This window comes from Bubalus bubalis, chromosome 16 (assembly GCF_019923935.1).
Source record: "Bubalus bubalis isolate 160015118507 breed Murrah chromosome 16, NDDB_SH_1, whole genome shotgun sequence".
In the NCBI taxonomy this organism is placed as follows: Eukaryota; Metazoa; Chordata; class Mammalia; order Artiodactyla; family Bovidae; genus Bubalus; species Bubalus bubalis.
The window spans coordinates 53,756,958-53,784,046 of record NC_059172.1 but is presented as its reverse complement, the minus strand read 5'-3'; the positions used below and the strand labels follow the sequence as shown (position 1 = coordinate 53,784,046).

The 27,089-nt window shown below is 38.4% G+C and overlaps 2 protein-coding genes across 5 annotated transcripts in view; one reads left to right on the top strand and one right to left on the bottom strand.

Moving 5' to 3' along the window:
• Window positions 1–11,756: 11,756 nt before the first annotated feature.
• Window positions 11,757–12,314, bottom strand: LOC112579382 (translation initiation factor IF-2). Its single transcript, XM_025265741.2, has one exon. The coding sequence runs from the start codon at window positions 12,312–12,314 to the stop codon at window positions 11,757–11,759; it is 558 nt and encodes a 185-aa protein (XP_025121526.2).
• The window catches only part of TBCEL (tubulin folding cofactor E like), a 65,019-nt gene continuing 49,811 nt past the window's right edge, over window positions 11,882–27,089 (top strand). For 2 of the 4 annotated variants that reach the window (XM_025266748.3, XM_025266747.3), the window contains exon 1: window positions 11,882–12,091. The gene's annotated coding sequence lies outside the window, so the exon portion shown is untranslated. Of the gene's footprint in view, window positions 13,675–22,610; window positions 22,860–27,089 lie in introns of all 4 variants that reach the window. The other 2 variants (XM_044929606.2, XM_006044889.4) reach the window with 2 other exon arrangements.

Genomic DNA, 27,089 nt, shown 5'->3' with positions numbered 1-27,089 from the left:
CATTTATTGAGTGTTTACTATGTCTGAGACACTAAACACATTACACATTTTAGCCATTTAACCTATTAATAGGTTCTGTCTTTATCCCTATTTTTCTAGTGAGGATTAGGGAGGTTGATTATTGTGCTATTGAGAGGCCCAAACAGGATTCAAATCTGGGTGTCAGTGATGTTCAAGCCCAGGAAGAAGGATTAGCGCTAGCAAAGGCCCAGGGAATGTGAAAGACAGGCCCATGAAGGAGAGCAAACTGGGCGGGGTTGGGGGAGAAAAGAGGAGCCTGGCAGAGGTAGGAAGAACCATGGAAAGTGAGCCAGGAAAACCAGGCTGTGCCAAGATTCTAGTCCTCAACTAGTAGTGAGTTCCAGGTACCTATTTCTCTGCAACAAACTATCCCAAACTTAGTGGCATAGAGCAACCATGCCACGTGAGCACAACAAATTTGCTCATGGATTTGGTGGTAAGGAATTCAGGGAAGACACAACACAGTGGATGACTCATCTCTGCTCCATGATGCCTGGGACTATGGTCAGAAATACTCAAAAGCTGGGGGACTGGAATCACGTGAAGACTCACTCACTCACATGTCTGGTAGGTGATGTAGTTATCTGAGACCTTAGCCAAGGCTGTTGGCCAGGTCTGTGGGGATACCCTCCTGTGAGCTCTCTAAGTGCCTCCACTGGCTTCCTCACAGCAAGGCTGTCAACACACGTGTCCCAAGAGAGCATCGAGTATCCATGGCATTTTACTCTGCTGGTTGAGGCAGTCCCAAAGGCCCATCCAGGTGCTAGGAGAGTGGGTGTAGACCCCACCACTCAGGTCAAAGTATTTGTAGCCTCTTTGTTTTTCATCATCTTCAACCATTTTATAAGGGTACAGTTCAGGGTGTTTTTTTTTTTTTTTCCAATATTTATTTATTTGGCTGTGTCAGGTCTTAAGGTGTCATGAGAATCCTTCATTGTGGCTCTTGGGTTCTCTGTTTTGGCTTGCTGGCTTCTCTCTAGTTGTGGCAGACTCATGGGCTAAGTTGCCCTGTAGCATGTGGGATCTTAGCTCCACAGCTGTGGATCAAAACAGCATCCCCTGCACTGAAAGTCAGACATGCAATCACTGGACCACCAGGGAAGTCCCTGTAGCCTGTTTTAAAACTACCAAAGCATCAGTGAATCAGGTCATTAAATAAGGAGAGACCTTTAATTTTGTGGAAAGGCAGTCTACTAGCACTAAGGTGATGTCTATTGCAATACAACTTTTACGTGTAAAATGTATGGAATTACACTACCTGCTCTTCCAGAGTTCTCCCTGAATTGTTCTTTTGCTCATTTAGTTTTCCATTTCTGTAGTCTATGTTACTTCCTTTGTTTACAATTTTACAGGAGAAAAGTCAAGGTTAAATGAGTCATATGAAAGTACCTTGAAGATTTTTATTTTTTTAATTTTTATTTATTTATTTTTAAAATAATGAGTAATACTGGTTTATTTTTTTACCCCTGCAGTGGAAGTTTGGAATCTTAACCACTGGGCAACCAGGGAAGACTCATTGAACATTTTTAGACATAACTAGCTCTAAACTTCTAACAGATAAATAACAAGAAATGTTTGTATTCAAGAGAATTATCTTCCTAGTGCCTTAATAGTTGGCTGAATTTTTTGAATTAACTTTATATACAATTTAATTGCACTCAGTGTTATTTTAAAATCGGTATCATTTTTAAAAATGACATATTCACAGAGTTCAATGGAGCCTCCAGAGGTAGGTGAGCAACTAAACCTTCCAAAACAGATGGATACCTATGAGCGATATTTAATCTTAATGGAAAGCCAAGTTTACCTATGACAAGTTCCTGGCTTGGAAGCAATGCTTACTGTGATACAACTTTGCTGAGCTAAACATTTACAGAGAATAGAGAACAACAGGGCAGCCAAGTAGCTGCTTTATTGTGAGCCCAAAATAAACATGCCTCGGAACATTTAAAACATGCCTCAGAAAACTTGATTAAATGTTTTTATGCACTCTCAATTGAGTCTCCAAGTGGTTCTTTGGAGTATAACTCAATAATACAATTAGTAGTGGAATTATGTTATAATATTATTTAATTCATTTATTCCATCAATTTTGCTGACGAACTATCACAGCCAACTCTTGAGCTAGTTACTGTTATCAGCACACTATAGCTCTAGAAGAAGTATGTCAATTTTAAAGAGATTCCCCTTTTAATGATTAACCCTTACTGGAGAAAAATGACTTGAACATGCATAAAATTTATCTTTGGAAGCTAAATGAGTAAGTGCATGAAAAGCTAAGAATAATATATGGCTCTTCGTAAGAACTCATTGCAAGTTTACTGCTGCTACTGCTAAGTCACTCCAGTCGTGTCTGACTCTGTGCGACCTCACAGACAGCAGCCCACCAGGCTCCCCTGTCTCTGAGATTCTCCAGGCAAGAACACTGGAGTGGGTTGCCGTTTCCTTCTCCAATGCATGAAAGCGAAAAGTGAAAGTGAAGTCGCTCAGTCGTGTCCGACTCTTAGCGATCTCATGGACTGCAGCCTACCAGGCTCCTCCATCCATGGGATTTTCCAGGCAAGAGTACTGGAGTGGGGTGCCATTGCCTTTTCCCATTGTAAGTTTAGCTACTATTATTAAGCTCACTAAAATTCTCTCAAGTTCCCGTATCTATTCACACTATATTTCTTGCATGAAGTCAGAGATTAGTAAAAAATTCCAAGATCTCTCATGAACATAGGTGCAAATACTCAACAAAATATTAGCAAATCAAATCTCACAATATACAAAAAAAATTATATTATACACCTGGTCTACTCCAGGTATGTAAGGCTGGTCTAACATTTAAAAATCAATTAATGTAGTTTCCACTGTACGGATCTTTCACATCCTTGTTAAATTTACTTCTAAGTGTTTTATTATTTTTGGTGCTATTGTGAATGGGATACTTTTTTTTTCCCAGATATTTCATTGTTAGTGTATAGAAACACAACTGATTTCTGTGTTATTTTATATCCTGCAACATTAATACATTTGTTGATTAGTTCTAACAGTTTTTTTTGGTTGAGTCTTAGGATTTTCTATGTATCAGTTCAGTTCAGTCACTCGGTCATCTCCGACTCTTTGCGACCCCATGGACTGCAGCAAGCCAGGCCTCCCTTTCTATCACCAGCTCCCGGAGCTTGCTCAAACTCATGTCCATCGAGTCGGTGATGCCGTCCAACCATCTCATCCTCTCATCCCCTTCTCCTCCTGCCTTCAGTCTTCCCCAGCATCAGGGTCTTTTCCAATGAGTCAATTCTTCGCATCAGGTGGCCAAAGTATTGGAGTTTCAGCCTCAGCGTCAGTCCTTCCAATGAATATTCAGGACTGATTTCCTTTAGGATGGACTGGTTGGATCTCCTTGCAGTCCAAGGGACTCTCAAGAGTTCTCCAACACCACAGTTCAAAAGCATCAATTCTTCAGTGCTCAGCTTTCTTTATGGTCCAACTCTCACATTTGCACATGACTACTGGAAAAACCATAGCTTTGACTAGACAGACCTTTGTCAGCAAAGTAATGTCTCTGTTTTTTAATATGTTGTTTAGGTTAGTCATAGGTTTTCTTCCAAGGAGCAAACAACTTTTAATTTCATGGCTTTTAATCTTCTTTGTATAAGATCATATTATCTGCAAATAATGACAATTTTACTTCTTCCTTTCCAATTTCGTTGCCTTTATTTTGAACGATTGTTTTAGCTAGGACTTCTAATATTGTGTTAAATAAGAGAATGGGCACCCAACCTTTCATTGTTGATACAATATTAGCTGTAGGTGTGCCATATTATTATTTTTTATTGTATTTATTTCTTATATTTACATATGTTCCTTACATGCCCAATTTGTTGAAGGTTTTTATAATGAAACACATACTTTATCAAATGCTCTCTTTTGAATCTCTTGAGATGATCATATGATTTTTATCTTTCGTTCTATTAATGTGATCTATCACATTTATTGATTTGTGATTGATTTGAATTATCCTTGCATCTCAGGGATAAATCCCACTTCATCTTGGTGTATGATCCTTTTAATGTGCTGTTGAATTCAGTTTGTTAATATATTGTTGAGAATTTTTGCATCTATATTTGGCATGGATATTGGTCTATAGTTTTCTTTCCTTGTAGTTTCCTTAACTGACTTAGGTACCAAGGCAATTCTGGCCTTGTAAAATAAGTCTGGGAGTGTTCCCTCCTCTTCATATTTTTGAGAAAGATTGTCATTAATTCTTTTTAAAATATTTGATAGCATTCAACAATGAAAATATGTGGTCCTGGGCTTTTTGTGTTGGGAATTTTTGGTTACTAATTCAACCTCCTTATTGGTCTGTTCAGATTCTCTGTTTATTCATGATTTCGTCTTGGTAGGTTGTATATATCTAGGAATTTATCCATTTTGGGGGGGGATAAATTTATCAAATTTGTTGGCACATAATTGTTCAAAGTAGTCTTTTATGATCCTATGTATTTTTGTCATATCTGTTGCAATATCTCCTCTTTCATTTATGATTTTAGTTATTTGAGTCTTCATTCATTTTTTTCTTGCTCAAACCAGTTGAAGCTTTGCCCATTTTGTCTATCTTTTCAAAAAAATCAGATTTTTGTTTTCTTGATCTATTATCTTTGTGGTCTCTATTTCACTTATTTCTTCTCTGATCTTTGTTATTTCTTTCCTTCTGCTAAATTTGGGCTTAGCTTGCTATTCTTTTGATAATTCCTTGAGGTGCAAAGTTAGTTTATTTATTTGAGATCTTTCTGTTTTCTTAAATATGCATTTATCACTATAAACTTGCTTGTAAGAATTGCCACAGGTGTTAATGTACTGTGTTTTAATTTTCATTTATTTTAAGATATTTTAAATTTTATTTTGTATTTGTTTCTTTGACCCATTAGTTGTTTAGGCTGTGTTCTTTAGTTTCATATAATAGTAATTAAAAAGATAGTTGGCATGAGTTCAATGTTAAATTTTCTAAGACTTGTTTTGTGGCAAAGAAATCTATAAGATGTGATAAAAGAAACTGAAGAAGATACACAAAAAATGCAAAGATATCTTGGGTTCAAGAATCAAAAGAGTTAATATTGCTAAACGTCCGTATTACCCAAAGCCATCTATAGATTCAACTCAATCACTATTGAAATTCCAATGTCATTTTTCATGGAGACAGAAAAAAAAATCCTAATATTTGTATGGAATCACAAAAGACTGAACAGCTAAAGCAATTTCAAAAAGAAAGAACAAAGCTGGAGGCATCACAAGTCCTGATTTCAAACTATATTTCAAAGCTATAATAATTAAATCTTCTATAACTTACCAAAACTGATGCAAGGAGAGTAGCAAAAGTTGAATAATGTCTAACTATGAAATAAACTGAACCTGTAATTTAAAACTTTCTATATAAAATAATCTAGGTCAAAATGACTTCATCGGAGAACTCAAACAATCATCTAAGAAATAAATAATGCCATATTACACAAATTTTTGCAGGGAATAGAAAAAGAGAGAGTACTTTTCAACTAATTTTATCAGACCAATGAGAAAGCGACAAAGTTAGCAGAAAAAAAAGGGCCCATACTGTTCATGAAGGAGAATATCAATTTGCCAATAAGCATAGGAAAAGATACTCAACCTCCTTACTACTGCATGATCAGTTGCTTTAGCTGTGCCCACCTCTTTGAGACTCTATGGACTGTACCCTGCCAGGCCCCTCTCTCCATGGGATTTTCCCAGCAAAAATACTGGAGTGAGTTGCCATGCACTCCTCCAAGGGATCTTCCCAACCCAAGGATCAAACTTGCATCTTCTGTGTCTCTTGAATTGCAGGTGGATTCTTTACCGTTGAGCCATCAGGGAAGCCCTCTTTATCATTAAGGAAATGTAAATTAAGCCAAAATAAGATACTACTATATGATCATCAAAATGGCTAAAATTAAACAGATGTGCAGTACCAAGTATTGATGAAGATGTGGAACAAATGTAATTCTCATACACTGCTGTAGAATTGTAAATTGGCACAACCACTTTGGAAAAGTGTTTGGTAGTGTTTTCTAAAGCTGCACTGTCCAATAGTGTAGTAGTAATAGTAGTTAGTACCATGTTTGTTTATTGAACTCTTGAGCCGTGGCTAGTCCAAACTGCAATACATGTAAAATACACATTGAATTTTGGCGATTCAAAATGTGAAAAGAATGTAAAATATCTAATTAACAGTTGTGATATTGATGACATGTTAAAATGATAGTAGTTCAGATGCATTAAAACAAAAAAGTGCATGCTTAGTATTCATTTTTTTAACTTTTTAATGTAGCTACTAGAAAATTTTAAATTACAGATGTGACTTGACTTGCACTGTATTTCTATTAGACAGTGCTGATCAAAAACTGTGACCCATCAATTTTATTCCCTGAGTATATTCCCAAAGAAATGGGTATATGTGTGCACTAAAAATCAAGTATAAGAATGTTCACAGCAGCATTATACATAGTAATAAAAAATTTGAAACAACCCGAACATCTTTCAATAGTGAATGGATAACTATAGTGGATTATAATATGAAATACCATTTGGCAACAAAGATTTTATTCATCTATTTGAAAAAATATAGAAGATTCACAACATGAAGTGAAGGAAGTCACCTCATTTGATTTCATTTATATAAAGTTTGGGCTTCCCAGGTGGTGCTAGTGGTAAAGAACCTGCCTGCCAACACAGGAGATGCAAGAGACATGGATTCAATCCCTGGGTCAGGAAGATCCCCTGGAGGAGGGCATGGAAACCCACTCCAGTAATCTTGCCTGGAGAATCCCTTGGACAGATGAGCCTGGTGGGCTAGAGTCCACAGGGTCACGAAAAGTTGGACACGACTAAAGCCACTTAGCACACACATAAAAGTGTAAAAACAGGAAAAAATAAGCTCCAATATTAGAAGGATAGTCAGTAACTTTAGGGAGAATGGTGGATGTAGTGACTGGGGGAAGACTGGGAAACTGGCCTTGTACCATGACTCGACAGGCTGGTGGTTACACGGGCTTTTGCTCTGTGATAATTCATTGAACGGTTCATATATGTACAATGCACATGTGCAGTTTTCTGTGTGTAAATTATACATACAGAAATATAAAAACTAAGAGGGGTTAGTGAAATTTCCAGCAATTTGAAGAAAACAATCTTAATAAAGGTAAAGCCTCCTTGATAATTAAGCTTCTTACAACTGATCCATTTATGTACATCTCAGAAAAGCAAACTGAATTTTTTTCTAAGACTATATTCTGCCCAGTAAGAAAACCCTGATACTTTCTAAATAGTTCTAGATATGAGTCTTCAGTTTAAAATAAAAGTATCCCTGCTCTTTGCTTGGTCACTGAGCTTGGCATGACAGTTCATTTCCTGACAGAGACATCAATAATGTTGACAAAAATAAAATACAGAATCTCAGAATTGCAGAATTTAAAGCTATAATGTAGCCTATAAGTTTTTTGAGTTGTGATTTCCTTGGGAATCTTATGGAAACTATGGCACTTCCTCTTGAAAATACATACATGTAAAATATTCTATATATTCACCATGACATACTCAATTCAGGTTATCTGATAGATAAAGCTCTGCTGCTGCTGCTGCTAAGTTGCTTCAGTTGTGTCTGACTTTGTGCAACCCCATAGATGGCAGCCCACCAGGCTCTGCTGCCCCTGGAATTCTCCAGGCAAGAACACTGGAGTGCGTTGCCATTTCCTTCTCCAATGCATGAAAGTGAAAAGTGAAAGTGAAGTTGCTCAGTCTTGTCTGACTCTTCACGACTCCATGGACTGCAGTCTACCAGGCTCCTCCATCCATGGGATTTTTCCAGGCAAGAGTACTGGAGTGGGGTGCCATTGCCTTCTCCGAGATAAAGGCAGAAATAGATCAAGTGACAAGGCTGCTTAGTGCAAAAACCAGGACTAGTATTGCAAACTTTCAATTTCTAAACCAGCTGTCATTCTTTCCAGGGAAGCAGTAGCTTTTCTCTTCCCCTTTGTTCCCATCTGTGTACTGATATTGTTCACATTGAATTCTCATATAATTCTGTCCTTATGCTTTGCCTACTTGGGAGAGGTCTTTAGCTAAGAAGACGACTCCCTAACCCACCCTCCTTTTAAAATAATAGATATTTAACTGTCCTTTATCACTGTTATTTGGGTATAAGCATTATCTTCCAACTACATTTTAGGAACAATACCTTATCCATCTTTGTTTTCCCCACACCACCTAGCTAGGTATATATCCATTACAAAATAACCAGTTGTTGAATTAGAAGAGCATGCAAAAGTCTGACTGAAACTTCCTGTTGAATTACATCTCATCAATGCAGTGTTACTGTGAACTCAGATTCTGGTGTCAGACTGACCTAAAAATGTATTCAGCCTCTGTCATTGACTAGCTGTATGTTATTAGGTATATAATTTCTCTAGAGTCTTAACTGGCAAATCTGCTGGCACCAAATGTACTTCATAAAAATCACTGTGAGGATTAAAGGAAATAATCTATGTGAAATAGCTTGACCATGTTCAGCACATAATAGAAACTCAAGAAGTGGCTATGATTATTGCTATACTGTTATACTCAGTTTTGAAATAAAGAACTGGTTGGAGGACTGTAGACTTAGAACCTTAGAATTTGACTGGTTAACCAGTCCAACTGATCCAGGAATTATTATTACACTTTTTCTTGGCTGCACTGCATAGCATATGGAATCTTAGCTCCCCAACCAGGGACTGAACCCATGTCCCTTGGATTGGAAGTGCAGAGTCTTAACCACTGGACTGCCAGGGAAGACCTGATACAGGAATTATTTATATACCATTCTAGCAGGATTCTCCTTTGCCTAACCTATCCAAGTAACAGGGAACTCATTGGAATGGATTAAAGCAATCCAATTCTTCGAAAGTTCTTTCTTATTATTAGCTTGAACCATATGAAACTGCCGTTTGTAGGTCAAAACAATCAAATTACCAACAATTTCTAATAAAATGACCATCTTTCTGTCACATCCTCATTTAACTTCCCTGTCCACCATCTCTTTGTACATAAAGTCCTTTAGAGATAATGGGGAATCCAGGATGAACACAATGGATCTAGCTCCTACTTTCATGGAGGCTTAAGTGCTTGTCAAGGAGACAAGAGAATAAGCCGTTAAATATCATTTTCAGTCTCAAGGAGGTAGAAGAAGAATGTTTGAAGCAAAGGGCTTAGCAGAGCAAATTCTCATAGAACATAAACCCGAGGGATTGAGAAAGGGGTAGAGCAGCACTAACAGACATTGTGTGATCATGAAAATGGTCTCTGTGGGCACTGTCCAAAATGATAGCCCCAGCCACGCACAGCCACTGAGTTCTTGAAATGCAGCTAGTGTTTGTGACTTAGGAAATGCGAGTTTAATTAATTTAAATAACCACATGTGGCTACTGCCTATCAGATTGAACAGGGCATGGACATAATAAGAACAGACAGGGAACAACATGATCACGCATGAGGTTTTTTTAAAAAATTAATATAATATGTCCTGTGTGGGCTCTCCAGTTGTGGTGTATGGGCTTAGTTGCTCTGAGGCATGTTCTCCCACCAGGGACTGAACTCACATTGGAAAGCTAACTCTTAACTACTGGACCACCAGGGAAGTCCCTACACATGAGTTTTAGAAAGATAATTTTGTCTATCTTGTGGAGATAGACAAGGGATGGGTAGAGACGTTGATCTTGTCTTTAGGAGTATGCTCTACAAGGGGAGAGAAGGGAACGAAAGAAAAGTGAGTCAAGGACATCTCAAAGAAGCAAAGTGTATATAGTCATCTCTCAGTATTCACAGGGGATTGTTCCAGGCTCTTCCTAGATATCAAAATCCACAGATGCTCAAGTCTCTTATAAGAAATGGTGTAGTACCTGCATATAACCTATATATATCCTCCCATATACTTTAAATCATTTCTAAATTACTTATAATACCTAGTACAATGTAGCTGCTATGTAAATGGTTGAATATGATATACATGTAAATGTCAAATAAATAGTTGTCTTCTCCAAGGCCATCTAACCCAGATCTCATGCAGATTCTTTACCATTTGAGCCACCAGGAAAGCCCAAATAGTTGTCTACACACAGCAAGTTCAAGTTTTACTTTTTGGAATTTTCTTTTTTTCCTGAATTTTTTCTATCTGCAATTGGTTGAATCTGCGGATATGGAATCCCTGGGTTACGAAGGGCTGACTATAACTAATCACACCCAATCTTATACAGTATTCATATATGCATTTATATACACTGTATGCAGTATTTGTGAGCAATAATGACCCCACATTTTTTGCCTTTTCCCCTAGTTGCTCATAGGACATCTAACTTCTTAAGTATCTGAATGTTCCCAAGGGTACCTGAGCTCACAAGTATGTCTATCAGTAAAGCATCCATGTAGCATCCACCTTGCTCTTTCTCCTCTGTGCATATTTCACTCAGTTCTTCTCATGGTCCTTGTCACTGAAACTACTAGATGTTGGTCATGTCAATGATCCTAATACTTCTAAAGCCATTCACCCTATGGTGCCAGAAAGACCCTCTGTGCTCTGCAGAAGGAGGAAACAGTTTCTTGGCTCACCCTCTCCTTGATCTTCAGAACATTTTCTTTAATCAACTCTTTTCCCGCCCCTCTCTTAATTCCCCTAAGGCTTATCTATGGGAAAACAAGTTTTTGACTTATCTAAGTCAAAACCAAACAAAATAAGAGAAGTAAGTCCCAGGATTACCACCAAGTCCCTTGCAAAGAATTTTGTCTTCCCCACTCTTATGAACCAATAACTACTTCTGTATGCACATCACGACCCCTTACCTGCTGCCTAGCACACACTACATGAAAACACACACACCTTATGCATGACGATCTTGTCAACTCCTAGCTCTTCAGCTGAAATATTCCTAAAAGACTGAATTCTCTTCAGTCTTTTAGGGACGGTGTTTTCAGTCAGCACCACCCCTATTTTTGCAAAAGAAATGGTCAAAGAAGTACATAAACCATCACAGCCCAACAGTGAGATATAATGTGTATAGAGCTGGAGCAGTAGTATAGCATAATGTGAAGTGCGGGCACTTAACTTTGGTGCCAGACTGACCTGAATTCCAATCTCAGTCTGGTCACTTTGACTAATTGTCTTGGGTAGATCACTTAACCTTTGTGAATTTCAGTTTTCAATTCTGTAAAATACCTACTTTGGGAAGGTCATAAAAAATTGGAAGTAGCTTATATACAGTGCCTGGTATCTAGAAGGGGCTCAATAAGTGAAAGATGCAATCACTACATTGGTGTTGGAGCGCCGAAATCTCAGGATGCCGCAGACCTTGTGACAAGGACAGAAATAAAGGTCAGAGTGCTACCACATCCTTACACAAAAGCATCTTGGGACAGTATTCGATTACAGCCTAGAGCTCGCGAGTAAGGACACTGAAGACATAGAAAGGAGGGGAACTGATCAGGGTCACCGGTAAACTAGTGACCGAATCAGGACAAAATTCTAGCTGATTGTGGAAACTTTCGGCTTGCTGCTCCTTTCTGTAAGACAGCAGCCTCTCAGAGTCCCGGGCTCGACTCTGACTTGCCACTATTCCACTCTGATGCGACAATTTGTGCTCCTCCTTTGCACCCAGGGTGTCCCCCCATGACGAGCAAGAGAAAAAGCAGACGATAAAGTGTGTTTCTAGTGACTACCCGGCCGGCCGCGACATCCCCGTCGCCACGGCAACCTCAGCATGGTCCTGGAGGACCGGCTCCTCCGGCGCCCCCTCCCATTCACGCAGCGGACGTGACACGTGCGGCGGGGTCACGTGTTGTTGTTGGGCCGGGAAAGCTGCTTCCGGGTCAATGCAGGACACAGGGCTCCGGAGGCCGGAGTTGGGGACGAGGTGAAGCGGAGCCGGTCCGGGGCCGGCCGTCAGCAGGCCCGAGGCTGAGCGGCGGCCACGGCGGCGGCCGGGAGGGGGGAGGAGAGGCGCAGGCCGAGGAGCCGCCGCAGCAGCTCCCCCGCCTCCCGGGCTGAGGGGTGAGTGGAGCCCGGGCCTGCCGGCTCCGCCGGGTTGTCGAGGCCCGAGGGGCTCCCCTTTGGAGCCGGGGTGCCGTGCGAGGAAATAGTAGGAAGAAGTCGGAGCGGGACGAGGCCTGCCTGGGCGAAGGGGAGGATGGGACACCTGCCGGGGCCGGAGGGAGGATGGGGCCGGGCCTGTGCTGCGGCGGCGCGGGGAGGGCCTGGGCTGGGAGAGGGGCATGAGTTGGAGGAGGCCGTATGGGGGAGCCTGTCTGAGTTCCTGGGAGAATCAGGGCTTCCCGCTGTGCCCCGGAGCCTGGGGGACGAGGAGATGCCCCATGGCTGGTAGAAGATGGATATTGGAGATGTCTGGGGCTGCTGGGGAAATAGGAAACTTGCCTCTGAATAACTACTGAGTAAAAAAAAAAAAAGAGTACGTGTCCCCGGGGAGGTTCGGTTGGGTTAGGAGCTCCTGGGACACCAGGCCTGCTCCTTCCGGGGCCCCGTAGGAGCAAGCAAGCGGCAGTTTAAAGAGGGCTTTTGAGAGAATAGTTTTGCCCCCAGGACAACTGACTGACAATGAGGCGGTTGGGGTAGGATGGGACCTGGGAGGAGGGTACCCTGTCCGGAGATCTGGGAGAGGAGAAGAAGGGTCAGGATCTGTGAGGAGCTTCATTCTCTGCTGAGTTCGAGGTCCTCTTCTAGGAAGACATACTGGGAATTGGTGAAGCGAGAAGGAGAGGTGATACTGTCTTGGGGCACAGTGATTCTAGAAGTTGTAGTTTCGTAGAGTTGGTTGGAAGAGTAGAACTGTTTCTAGTCAGTGGAGGGAGGAGGAGCTCTTTGAGGTTGCTAAGTTACCAGAAGCTTGTAGGCACCGCCTAGGGCTGGTGTTAGGGGAGGTTAGTTCTTTCAGGTCCAAATTCGGGCTTAGTTAAGGCGTGTCCTCGTTCTTTTTTGGCTGCCTGGAGCTCTTAAATTGGTTTCCACGAGCCCAGCTTGAGCTAAGAGGTTGTGTAGGTGCTGAGGGCTGATGAATGTCTTTGGGTCCAGAGACATTTGACCTAAATCTCTAGGTTAGGAGCCTTCAAACTTTAAAAAAAATTATAGTAAGAATAACATCTAGTTCATTAACATCTAGTACATACCCACATAGGAACAAGAAGTTTCACAAAGCAGTACTCATTCTTACTACTAATGATGCATACTGATAATTGCTATTATATTTCATTCTTTTTCTTTAAGAAATGCTAACTAAACGCACTAAATTGATACACGGGTCATAACTTGCAGTTTGACAAACTGTCTCCAGGGCACATTTTTTTGGCTTCAGTTAGTGTCTTCCTGGATGTTTCTAGAGAACAAGGATGATAATAAGGAGATAGGGAGAGTGGAACCCCCCTGGTGCAATTGACTACTTTTGTTTACATATTTAGAAGGTGTAGTAAATTGTACCATAATCTTTGATGTCTTAATTTGCCTGATCAGTTGATGAAATTTTGAAATAAGTATGTGCTTTTAATTTTCTGTTCTTTGCTGGATCTGAGAAATATGAGAGGCCTAGTTCCATACAGTTGATTCATCCTTACAACATCTTTAAGGTAATTTTATTTTAACATTACAATGTTATACATTAATTTGCCTTTCTGCGGTATAAAAAATCTCAAGCTGAAACCCATACTCTTCCTACTCCAATAATTAATGCATGGTATGCTTTTTCTGCATGATTTAAGGTGTAGGTTCCTGGCTTTAGTAACTTAAATCATAAACAAGATATCTTTCAGTTAATTAACATCTTAATTCTCCCCATGAAAATGACATTTTCATCTGTTTTTTAAACAGATAAGGTCCTTGTGTGAGTAGTAGTATAATAAATTTTAACGAGTATTGGTGACCAAAGTGAGAAGCCTTCATGTGTTGTGATGTTTAATGTCCTTTTAAAAGTGTCACATGGCCTTTTGTTACAGGACATTGTCAAATGATGCTGCCTGATTTCAGTAGGTACATATTTATAGGTTGTATTTAAGACCAGTTCAATCATTTTTATTTTTGTTGAAGATGCCCTCATATTATTTGAAACCTGGAATTCAAAGGCACAGCCATCAGGAAAATATTGCCTGAAGTAAAGTTTACCACTGGGGCCATATTCTTGAGTAGATGCTTTATGAAAGCATTCTTATTATCTTCAAACTTACTGTATTATAAAATACATCTTTCTTACCTTTATTTTTTGACTATCTCTTGGTTGCTCTGCCTGCATGTATCAGTCATCCTTTAAAAATTACGTTTTACTCAGGTAAAAATTTGTTTTAAAATGTTTAAAAGTTTTCTTTGTGTGGTAGATGTTTGGGACATTAAGGAAGATTCTCATTAATTCCATTTTTCTGGGAATCATGTGTATCTGTCAATAAACAGTTGTGGAGAATTTACCCTGAGTGATTCTGTGTGCTTTTTTTTTTTTTTTTATAGTTTTCCTTTCTATTCTTCAGCTTCTTCCACCTGTCTATACCCTTCTAATTTTTGCTCTTTTACCCTTCTAATTTTTCCTTCTGAACTGCTGTGGGTTTGGAAATTAGATGCTTACCCTTGTTAGAACTTTGAGTAAAATGAGATTATATTGCTCTTAATAATGTTCTTTCATTTATATATATTATATATTAAGAATAATATATATACATGTACTTTTTTTTTTTTAGTGTATGAACTATGTGACATGTATTTTGCAGGCCTGATTGCTGACTTCTTAGTCATGGGCTGTGTTTTGAATAAGTGAACTCTATAGTTTGGAGCTTAGTTGGTTGTGTAAGAAAAAGTTGTAAAAAGTAACATGAAGAAATCATTTGTTAATAGCTGTGATTGTTGCCTCTGCCCCACGTGCAGTTCATTGTCAAGAGGTACCATTCTTCCTTTTTTTCATCTTTTCCAGTACCATGTTCTAGCTGTTAGTTTTTTGAGATTGGAACGCTGCCAGCCTAACTATTCCCATTGTTGTTCTCAATATACTTGATCTTGCATAACTTCATCAGAGTACTCTTCCAAAGAATATTGCTGTGATTTATTATTTCCCTCCTCAAAAACCATTAGCAATTTCCCAGAGCCAGCACTGAATAAAACCCATAGTGTTTAGGTTGACATTGAGAGCATTTTTACTGACATTACTTTTCCAGCCGTAAATGCAGAGCCCCTGTTCCTGCCAAGCTGTCTGCTTTTCGATCCTTCCTTTGCATGTAGTGTTAATTCCTGAAAGTCTGCAGGACTTTCTTCATGAGATCCTGCTCATCTTCATTTCGTTACAGCTGATCCCTCTTCCTTGAAGTCTTGCTGTTTTGTTGATACTACTTCTCCTGTATCACTGTATAGTTACCAATTGTGTGTCTGATTTCTGTCCCTTTTAGATTGTAAACTGATTGAGACAGGAGGCTCATATATCCTCAAACCTGTAGAACACCCTGCACAGAGTTGAGTATAGTTTATGGACCAAGACAGTTAAAATTGCAGATCTCTGGAAATTCCACTCTAGACTTAACTGAATCAGAATCTAGGAATCTGCCCAGGTGATTCTAATGTACAGTAATGTTTAAGAATTGCTGACCTAGCATGATGCATAAAATTGCAGTAGATACACATACAGTTTTTTAGCAGATAATGTAAGTGAATTGAGCAGTATCCGTTCAGCAGATGGGTTTAATTTTAGGGCTTTGAACTTGGGCAGCCTAGATTTGAGTCTTTCACTCATTAGCCATCTGACTAGACCCTCTTTGCTTTAGTTTTCTGATGTGTAAAACAGGGTTAGTAACAGTACCTCTGATAAAGGTCGTGAGGACTGAGTAATAACATGTATAAAACAACATAGTACCAAGCACGTAGTGAGCTCAATAGGTATTATGTACTGTTGTCACGTTGATCGTAACAGGGGTCATCAAAGTAACGAAACGAGAATAGACTTTGTCAGTCATTGTGAATACACAAATTACTCATGTTTTTAAGAATTCAAGCTTAAGATTCATTTTCTATTGTAGACTGACAGTTGATGGATCTGTATGGCATATAAAGTCATAAAAATGTGTTTTTTCCTTCTTTAGAACGATTGATGCCAAATTAGCATGTTAGATTCCGCTCCCCCCATCTCCCTGAAGGAGAATGCAAAATTCTGTGTGTGTGTGTGTATACACACACACACAAACACACCCCTGGGTCAGGAAGATCCCCTGGAAAAGGGAATGGCAACCCACTCCGGTATTCTTGCCTGGAGAATTCTATGGACAGGGGAGTTTGGTTGGCTACATAGTCCATGGGATCGCAAAGAATCAGACATGACTGAGGGACTAACGCTTTCACAGAGACATAGTTTTCAAAATTCCTTTCCATCTGTAATACTTCTCATTGGTGTTCTTGATTTTCACATCACTGTCAGAAAGTGCTACTTCATGTTTATTGAAAATAAAGTTCACTGTTCTATTCATCCAACAAATATTTGTTGCCACTTGCCTGACACTGCTTTGTACTACACTGAACTGAACTGACAGATCCCTGCTTTTGTGGGACTTGGGTTCTGGTGGAATTTATCACTAAATTAACAGATAGTGATAAGTGCTGTAAAGAGTGAAACAGTGAAGTGATAAGTGCTTGCTGGTGGCAGTGTTGCCATATTTAATGAGGTGGTCAGAGGCAACTTGGTTGAGAAGGTAGCATTTGTGCTTAAATTTATTTGAGATTTAAATGCTGAGATGAAGCCAGCTAAGCCAAGAGCCAGGAAAAGGGCATTCCTGTAAAAGCCTTAAGAGGGGGAATCAACTTGGCAGGTTTGAGAAGTAGAAAGCCAAGCCGGCTGAAACCTAGTGGGCTAGGAAAGGGGTGGGAGGAGGTAATCATAGAACAGGTAAAATGAAGCCCTGAAGTCTGTGGTAAAGACTGAATTTTATTCTGATTGTGAAGAGAAGCCTTTGGAGAGTTTAAAGGACATGACTTACATTTTGAAAAGATCACTTAGATGATCTTGGAGAATGAATTATACAGTCATGAGAGACTTAAGAGGAACCTCTTGCCACAGTCCTAGCAAGAGATTAATGAAGGCTTAACCCAGAGTAAAGTAGAGGAAATGGAAAGAATTGGGCAGAATTGGGGTGTTAGTGGCTCAGAAGGTAAAGAATCTGCCCGCAATGCAGAAGACCCGGGTTCAATCCCTGGGGAGGTAGGATCCCCTGGAGGAGGAGATGGCAACCCACTTCAGTATTCTTGCCTTGAGGATCCCATGGACGGAGGAACCTGGTGGGCTGTAGTCCATGGGATCACAAAGAGTCGGACATGACTGACTGACTAACACACACAGAGGTTGATTAATTACAGGGGGTGTGAGAGGAAGAGAAAAATATAACTCTGTAGGTGGGAACTAGTGGAGGAGGAGCAGATCTGAGGAAATTAAGAATTCTGATTTTGTTTCCTATGTGCCTCTCCTTGGTTATTCACCCCCCCTGTCCAAGGATACCACAATTCTGAATTTTTTGTTTATTATTCATGTAACTTTTCTTTACAGTTACCACCTATGCATGTAACCCTGAACAATGCAATGATTAATTTTCTCTGTGTTTGAATTTTAAGTGGAATTATACTGTATATATTCTTGTGATCGGTTATTTTATCCATTTAACAGTGTTTTTAAAAGTCATTTGTATTGATAAGGAAGCAGTCATAACGAATGACCAATTATTACTTCCATTGCTGTGTAAACATATTATGAATGTAATGGAATTTATCCAGCTGCCTATTGGATATAAGGGGATTTTTTTCACCAGCATATTTGTAATTTCAAACAATACTGTTGTTGTGGACACTTGTACTTTTCTCCTGGTACACATTACAAGTTCCTGTAAAGTTACACTGAGAATTGCTGTGTCACAGGAAATGTGCATATTCAGCTTCACTAGATGATGATAAACGGTTTTCCAAGGTATTTGTATTCCTACTAGCAGTGGAAGAGTTCCTGTTCTTCCACATTTTCTCCAACACTTGGTATTGTCAGAGTTTTTAAGTTTTGCTAGTTTTTGTAAAATGATAGTTCATTGAGATTTAAATTTCTGTCTTTGAATATTATTGAACATCTTTTACATATATTTGTTAGTCTTTTGAATTTTATCTTCTGTTAAATACTTGTTCGTGTCTTTTGTCCGTTTTTCTATTGCATCATTTGCCTTTTTCTTATTGGTTTTAGTTCTCTATGTTAATTACATGTGTTGCAAGTATCTTTTTCCTGTTTCTAGCTTATCTTTTTCTGTGTGTAATATCTTTTGATGATCAAAAGTTTTTCATTTTACTTTTCCTTTATGGGTTCTTTTTGCATTTTGCTTATGAAATAATTCCCTAAATCAAGATCTTAGAGCTGTTTTCCTATTTTTAAAAAATACTTATTTTTTTCTCATTGGGGTAAAGTTTGCATTCAACATTGTAGCTGGATTGAACCTTTCTGTGTTGTGAGATGAGGAATTCCCCTTTCACTCTTCCCAGATCTGTATTCTCTTGTCCTGGGGCAGTTCTTGTGTAGTTCAGCTTTTTTCCTGCTAATCTCTATGCTGCCTGCAGCCAGGTTTACATAGACCTGTGTCTGGACTATCCATTCAAGTCCATTGATCCATTTTTCTTCCCTCCCAAGTTTTCTTTGCAAAGTACAGTTGATTCTTGTTATTCATGGTACTTATGTAAAGTTGCCATAAATACCAAATTAGTAAATTTGTAACCATTGTTCCCAGGGGAAATATAGGGTTAGGGTCCTGTCAGTCTTTGCTCACATTTTCATCAAGTGATTAATACCTAACCTTGTTTATTTATTTATTTTTTTTAACCTTGTTTAATATGTGTTTCTGTTTAAAGACACTGTATTCAGTATATATTGTTGATTCATTAACTTTGGATTCATAGTGATTAGCTCTGTAGTTCATGCCTGAATAAATCTTATCTAACACCTGTTTTTTCCATGAGGTACATTAAAATCTTCTTGTGTTTAGGCACACAGCAATGTGCTGAGGGGCTTTTTCCTATAGTAAGGTCAACAGAAAAGCACAAAAATATAAAAAAACCTGGCACTAAATAGATCCTGAAAAGGACGCTTGTTTACAGTATGAGAGCTGAAACGAGAAGGCAGAGTGACGCCTTTTTTCTCTCTCAGCTGGAAACATACTGTTAGGTGACTCATTTTTTTGTTTCTCTGAGAGTATCTGCAAATGACCATGAAAATGCTGCAAGTATTGACTTTGGAGTTACAAATTAATTTGAGTTGGTGAATTTGCAAATAGAGAATTTGCTAATAATGAGGCTCTACTGTATTATGAAATCTGGGGAGACAGTTTTTCAGCAACTTTAGCACTTTCCCTTTCCTCTTATGCTTACACATATATTTATAATATTTCATTTTAAAAGAATGATATAATGCAATCATTCTCTCATATATAAGTTGTAGTTGATGGATGCCATTGGCTCAGTGGGCTTCCCTGGTGGCTCAGACGATAAAGAATGCAATGCGGGAGAACTGGGTTTGATTCCTGGATTGGGAAGATCCCCTGGAGGAGGGCATGGCAACCCACTCCAATATTCTTGCCTGGAGAATCCCTATGAAGAGAGGAACCTGGCAGGCTACAGTCCATGGGGTCACAAAGAGTCAGACACGACTGAGCAACTAAGCACAGCATTATCTCAATGAAGATAGTTCATTTTTGAGAATATTTTTATTATTATGTTGTTGTTATTTAGTTCATAGGTAAATGAATAGAGAATTTTAGGAAAGAATTGTGACCTTTAAAATGTTGGAAACAAGTCCAGATTATTAAACCATATTATTATGTCTTGCATGAGGATGATATTTTCTCATAGGTACTATTAGTAACTTAAGGCATACATTTTATAAAGGCAAGTCCCTTTGGAGATTGTAATTTAAATGTTATCTCTATTAATCCCTCATCCATTAGTGACATTTTCCCATGTGAACATCAGTAAAGGAGTCCAAAATAAAAGATACGATTGTGTACATTATAAATCATATCTGTTACAAATGCATTTATTGAGACTTGGCTAATTTATCCCTCACTCACTATTGAAGATCCTTAAGTGAATTGTTGGCATCAATTTGGTAAGTATGTTGAGAGAGTAAGAACCAGACACTTTAGATTTGACCTATATTCATCTTTGTTTTTAAGTATATTTTATTTATTCCTTGATTTTTTGAAATTTTATTGTGGTAAAATATATATAACATGTACCATTTTAACCATTTTTAAGTGTATGTATCAGTGGCAGTACGTACATTCACATTGTTGTACAACCATCCCCACCATCCCTCTCCAGAGCTTTTTCATGTCCCCAGACTGAAATTCGCCATTCCCCACTCTCCCCAGCCCCTGGCAACCATCATTCTATTACACTTCCTATCTCTGTGAATGTGACTACTCTAGGCACTTTGTATAAGTGGAATTATATAGTAGTAGTTCTTCTGTGTGTAGTTTATTTCACTTAGGTTTATGTCTTCAAGGTTCATTCATATTGAAGCATGTGTCAGAATTGCCTTCCTTTTCAAAGCTGAATACTTCTCCACTGTGTATACATTCTACGTTTTCCTTATCCATTTATATGCCCATGGATGTTTAGGTAATTTCCATCCTTGGCTATTGGGAATAATGCTGCTATGAATATTGGTGTACAAATAGCTGTTCAAGTCCCTGCTTTCAATTCTTTTGACATATACCCAGAAATGGGGTTGCTGGATCGTATGTAATTCCATGTTTAATTTTTTGAGAAACTGCCAAACTGTTTTCTGTAGCAAGTACACCATTTTACATTCTCACCAGCAATGCACATATATTCATTTTTAGTTACTGTACTGTGCCTGTTGATCTAAAGAATGGCATAAATTATTAAATCTTATGTATGAGATGTACAGTATAGTATGGATACCAAAATCATATATTCGGTATTAAATCTACTGTGGTTATAGTTTTTGTGGAAGAATTCAACTTGTGCTTGGAAGCAAGAATTTTTTATTCTGCTATGATTCATTGCTCTATCATGTGTTGTCTTATTTTTGGAATCCCCATGGAGAGGTAGACATAATTAGTATTTCAGTGGTAGCTAAGAAGCATTTTCATAACTAATCTGTTTGTTATATCCCTGCCTTTGATATTTTTAAAAGTATATTTGATATGAAAAATCAGAAGTGATTAAAAAACTCATCTATTACCATATTTATTGAGTGTGGATTATGCACAAAGTTTCAGCCCATGATAGAAAGAAGCATTGTGATATGGTTCTTAGCCTCAAGAACTATACTGACTAAGGATTTAAAACAAACACATGAAAATCACAACACTATGCATTAGTTAACAATGGGAGAAAAGTGAAAAGAATCCATGCAAATACATGATTAATTACCCACTGAATATTTTAGGTAATGGATAGGCTGAGCTCAGCTCAAAAGAAGCATTATGTCGGGAGGTATCCGAAGAGTGTTTATCTCCAAGTATTCTGAGTCGGGCTTTGAAGAATGAGTAAAACTTAAGACAGGTGGAGAAGGGAATACCTTCTAGTTAAGGAGGAATGACATTATAAATGTCAGACATTCATTAATTGGCATTAGCATTGACCTAGGACCAAAAAATATTAGATCAAAACTATTTAACAATAATTGTAAATAAGTCCACCAGCCCTACATTACTGTTTCAGTGAATGGTAATGAGAGTAATAATCGGAGTAGCAGGAGGAGTAATAGCTGGTATTTAAGTGCTCTTCCTGTGCAAGGTGATGTGCTAAACATGTTTTACCCATATTACCTCCATTCATTCAGCAACCCTGTGAACTAGGAGTTAGGGGCTATCTTTTACCCCTTTTATGAATGAGGAGACTTATTAATAGAAACCAAAGTAACTTGCTCACATACAGAGTGGTGCAGTCAGTCATGATTTACATCCAGGCAGTTTGGTTGCCCTTATTACCACCAGGCAATATCACCGTAGGGCAATAATACTACTATAGTACAAAGTATGGCAAGGGCTAGTGAATTTTTTTTAATAACCTGTAAACTTTTGTAACTTCTCTGTGTGGCTGTTTACAAGAATGCTTTGTAAACTCTAGAAGGCTGCAGAGTGATGAGCTAGTAGTCCATTCCTACGTTAAACTTGATAGGTAGGTACACACAAGTAGAGATGATGGGGTGATCTGTTCTGTAAACAGCTGAATAGTGACCTTAAGCTTGTGTATTCACAGCTGAAAGATAGTATGCATGTATAATTTTCTTCTAATGAAAACCGGTACATTCAGCAAACTAATATTTAGTGCTTTTTGGGAGGAAGGAGAAGTTAAGAATATTTTCCCCCCTTTGGTTACTAGACCAGTCAGTACAGCTGCTTAGGTTTGTGGTTCAGTTACTTTGATGTAGTTACAAGAGGTATTTTGGGTGTGATGGTTCTCATATATTTTAATAAGTTGGATTTCTATGATTTATGCATGATGCCATATACTATTGACATGCATTTTTTTTCTTCTTTTTTTTTTTTTGTAGTGAAGACAGCATGGCTCAACAGATTAGGAATACAGAAAGTATGACTTAGCATCCTGGTTGGGCCACAGAAACCTGAGCAGGTCACCTCAGTTTCGTGTCCTGTGTAAATAGAAGTGTCAGTCTGTCTGTTTGAGAAGGTGCCTGTGGAAAATTACTGGGCTTTAAAATGATTGTTAATCTCAGTGTGGGGACACTCAGCTTTCGGGGAGCGTCGATTCAGGAGTAAATGTTTCTACTCGTGAATTTTGAGTAAGTGCAACATAAAAGCCTTAAGACTTTTTTTCTGGTCCATGTGGAAAGATAGGGGTTGTTGGAGATTTGTTTGTAAAGGAGTTGGAAAGTGGGGGATAAGGGTGGAATTCTTGGAATTGATTGAAATAAGGGGTGAGGTGAACGTTAAACTTTCTGTTGTTCTTATGATTGCTGAAAGTTGATGAAAAGTGCTTTTCTGTATTCTAAAATGCCTAATTTAGTAGGGATGTAGATAATTGGTGTAAGCCAACATTTCTCACAGAAGCTATGGGAATCAAGAAAGAAGTTCTTAGCAATAGTTTCATACAAAGAGATGCTTACATCTAAGTAGCAGTATTAATCTTTTTCCTCTTAAGTACTTTCTCATTAAAATTATAAAGTTCTTGGGCTAGTTCATTTGGATCAGAAATTTTGAGTGCTGCACAGAACAGACTACCAGCATGAGAGTCAATCCTGGTTACTAATATGCAGCTGTAGATGAGAAAACTTTGTCTTTTGTCCAATATCAAATGTGCTTTGTGTGCAGTATGGTCCTTTAGTAAAAAAATACAGACAGCTCTGAGGCCATACTCACTGATAACATAGAGTCACAGTTTTAGATATCTCTGGTGCCACTAATGTAATTACATAAAGAATTTGGGTTAGATATATTTGTGCCTGTGGTGGTTTTAAGGAGAATGAACTGTGCTGTGATAAGTGAAAAGGATAGCAGTGCCCTACTAATAGTCCAATTCAGAGACTGACCAGGAGTCTGAATTCACATTTCATTTGGCAGTGTTGCATTTTTTGAAAAAATCTTCTACCAAGAAAAGTTGATGTGCCACATTATTGTACTTAGGTGTAGCTTAGTATACAGCTGAGAAGGAGACTTTGAGAAATAGGGTGGTTCATAGTAGGGTGTGAGATCATGGTGTGTTGTGATAATGGACTTATCAGCTGCACTCAAGTTTTGCACTTGGCATGCTCAGAGTCAGTTGGTGAATTGGTAAGCCATAATTCTTGAGAAGAGCTCTGAAAGGTTATTAGAATTAGTTTATTTTCCTTGCTTTTCATCCCAAGAAGGCATCTCCTTAGTATATTACATAATGTTCAAGGAGGTAACTGAGATAGAGTTGCCTGTATATGTACTTTATGATAAGGGAAAGCAGAAGTGCCATACAGAATGAGACTGTCTAGCCTAAGTATGTTGACCTGGACGATGTCTTTAATGTGTTTCTATGGGAGAGATCACTGTCATTCATGAGTTCAGCAGCAAAAGCTTGTTAATGGAATGTTCTACAGACCTTAAAAATGATTATATAGGTATTTATTTATGGATATAGAAAGTTTTTCATGAGCTGTTTAGTGAAAAGGCAGGTTATAGAGCTATATATCTAAAATTAATTTGATCTTTGTGTGAAAAGCATGTCTCTACATAGCATGGAAAAAATGGTCTGAAAAAAATACACACCATAAGGTGCATCCTCAGGCTTTTAGTCTACTTTCCAAATCTGTCAACCAAAGCTTCCTGGTATGGCTGTGGCTGTAAATATGCTTCAGATAAGAAAAGCTTTTTGATAACAGTTATTTACATGCTTAGCTAGTGAAAAGTGAAACTCCATCTACATGACATAACAGTTTTTTGGCTTATTTTCAGTTGGTAATTTTTAAAAATTCAGAGTGTATATCACTAGTATTTTTAAAGCACTTTTTTTTAGAAAAAAGCTTATCAGTAGACCCTTTTCTCTTTTTTAATATAATTTTTAATGAAGTATAGTTGATTCATAACATTGTGCTAATTTCTGCTGTATATTCTTTTATAATATCCTTTTCCATTATGGTTTATCCCAGGAGATTAGAGAGAGTTCCCTGTGCTCTACAGTAGAACCTTATTCTAAATGTAGTGGTTTGCATCTGCTAACCCCAAACTCCTAGTCAATCCCACCTCCACTTAGCAACCACAAGTCAGTTGTCTATGTCTGTGAGTCTGTTTTTGTTTTGTAAATAGGTTCATTTGTGCCATATTTTAGATTTCACATGTAAGTGATATCGTATGGTATTTGTCTTTCTCTTTCTGACCAACTTCACTTAGTATGATAATCTCTAATTGCACCCATGTTGCTGCAGATGGCATTATTCTGTTCTTTGTTATGGCTGAATAGTATTCCATTGTATATATGTATCACATCTTCTTTATCCATTCCTTTATTGTTCTTTCTTTTAATCTTTCCTGGAGGTAAAAATATGTAAAATACACATATGCTTTCCCAGAGTAATTATGTTTTACTGGGGTACACTCTTGCTGAGGATCAGAAAGATGTAGGAAACAAAACAACAAGCTGAAGTCCCAGCTACCTAAAATGTCCAAGAATCTGGCAGAGTTCAGAAATAATGGGGATCTTTAAAAACAGGAAGCTTTCTGGGGATGAGGTTAGGAATCCCAAAGTAAAAGCTAAATGGGCTTTGAAAAAAACTTCCAAAAATTAAGAAAGCTAGTAGTCCTAAGAGATTCTTTGACACTACTCAGATTTTCCTCCTTAGCTTTGTTTTGTTAGTTTTTTTGACCTCCTCCATGCCATTACCACCCACACCCCAAAACTCATCCTATAAATTCCTCTTTCAAGTTATAACAGCTCTCTATCTCTGAACACTTCACTTTTCTTCATCAACTGTCCCATCTCTTCTGTTTTCATCTAAGCATCACAAAGGCATGGTCTATACTTAACTGTCTTCACTTATTTATTTCCTTAACTCTCTAAACTATGGTTTTTATCCCCTTGTCTCTACTGAAGATGCTTCCTCTAAGGTGAACAAACTCCTACTTACCCAGTCCTTTTAGGGTTTTAAAAATTACCATTTTTGACCTCTTGATAGTGTAAATAAAGATCGGTAACCCCGTCCTTGCAATATTCACAGCAATCTGTCAAAACTTCTCTTTTATCTCTATAGGGTAAAGTCAAACTGAGCAAGGTCAGGCATGAGCTGACTGTCGTCCACTTTTTGGTCTGCTCCCTATGCAAATTTCATGTTGTAGCAAAACCACTGAATGTGTCTTATGAGGTTTATCTTCAGTTGTTTCCTGTGCCTGGAATGCTCTTCCTCCCATTAGCCTAATCTTTGTCATCTTTCAAAATGGCTGAGGATTCACCTCCTACTTCTTGATTATACTTACAAAAGTTCATCACTTCTTCTCTTTGAATTCACTATTTCTGGGTGCCCTGTTTGAGGTATGTATTATCTTCCTGAATTTCCCTCTAGGTTGTGGATGCCGTAGGGACAGAGTTTGTATATTATTTTCTCACTTTCTTTTTGCTTGGCACAGATGCAGTGTCTGGTTCATGTTTGTTGAATGGAACTACCTGAGACTATAAACTTTGTGAGGGCACACATTTCATAAATAAATGAACGAGTAAATAAGCCTAATTGGGACCACTTGATAACGTGCAAAAAAGAGAGTGAAAACTGGGTATATTTGTTGTCTCCATTTTTATTAAACAAGTGGTGAAGAATTCTTATTCTCAGATTGTCTTGTAAAGGAAGTAGGTACCCGAGAAGAGAAAAATGCCTGGAATGAAATGTCATCTGACCAACAGAACCGTTCCAAAGGTGAAATTGTGGAGCCTTTGGCCAAAATGTTTAACCTAAATTTTATTTTCACATATTTGGTAGCAATATACTAGCAGGTAGCTCTAAAGTGTGTTTTTCTCCTGCCCTTCTCTGATGGATAGATAAGATTGGTTAGTTGTAAATTGTATCTGCATGGGTCTGTGTCAAATGGCTGAAATAAACTTAAGCTACTTGGGAGTGCTTCCCTCTTCTTTATTATTTCTATGCTGTGAAAACTCTTCCTGAATGTTTAGCTTCATCCTGCATTAATGCATATTTTGAATTATTGCGACTTATTATTGAGAACTGTAAGTCAGTTTGCCACTATTTATTATTCCAGTAATTTGCATCTTGTAGGAAGCCCCAGTCTTTAGTTAGTCTCCACAGCAAGAGGCAACTGGGAGGCCTGAAGCTCCAAAGCATCCTTAGGCCATGGCTTTGCAACCTCTGCCTCCTGGATCTCTTGTGGTTCCTAAGTCAGTGGTTTGGATACCATTTGGGTAATTGGGATGAAATATTGGGTAACTTATTAACACATTTAACTTGGTTAGCATAAGAAATGACACTGGAGACCCGAGGGTGTTCTTCCCACCACTCTGTACCCATCATAGTCAATTTCCCACTTCATCTCAACCCAGCCTC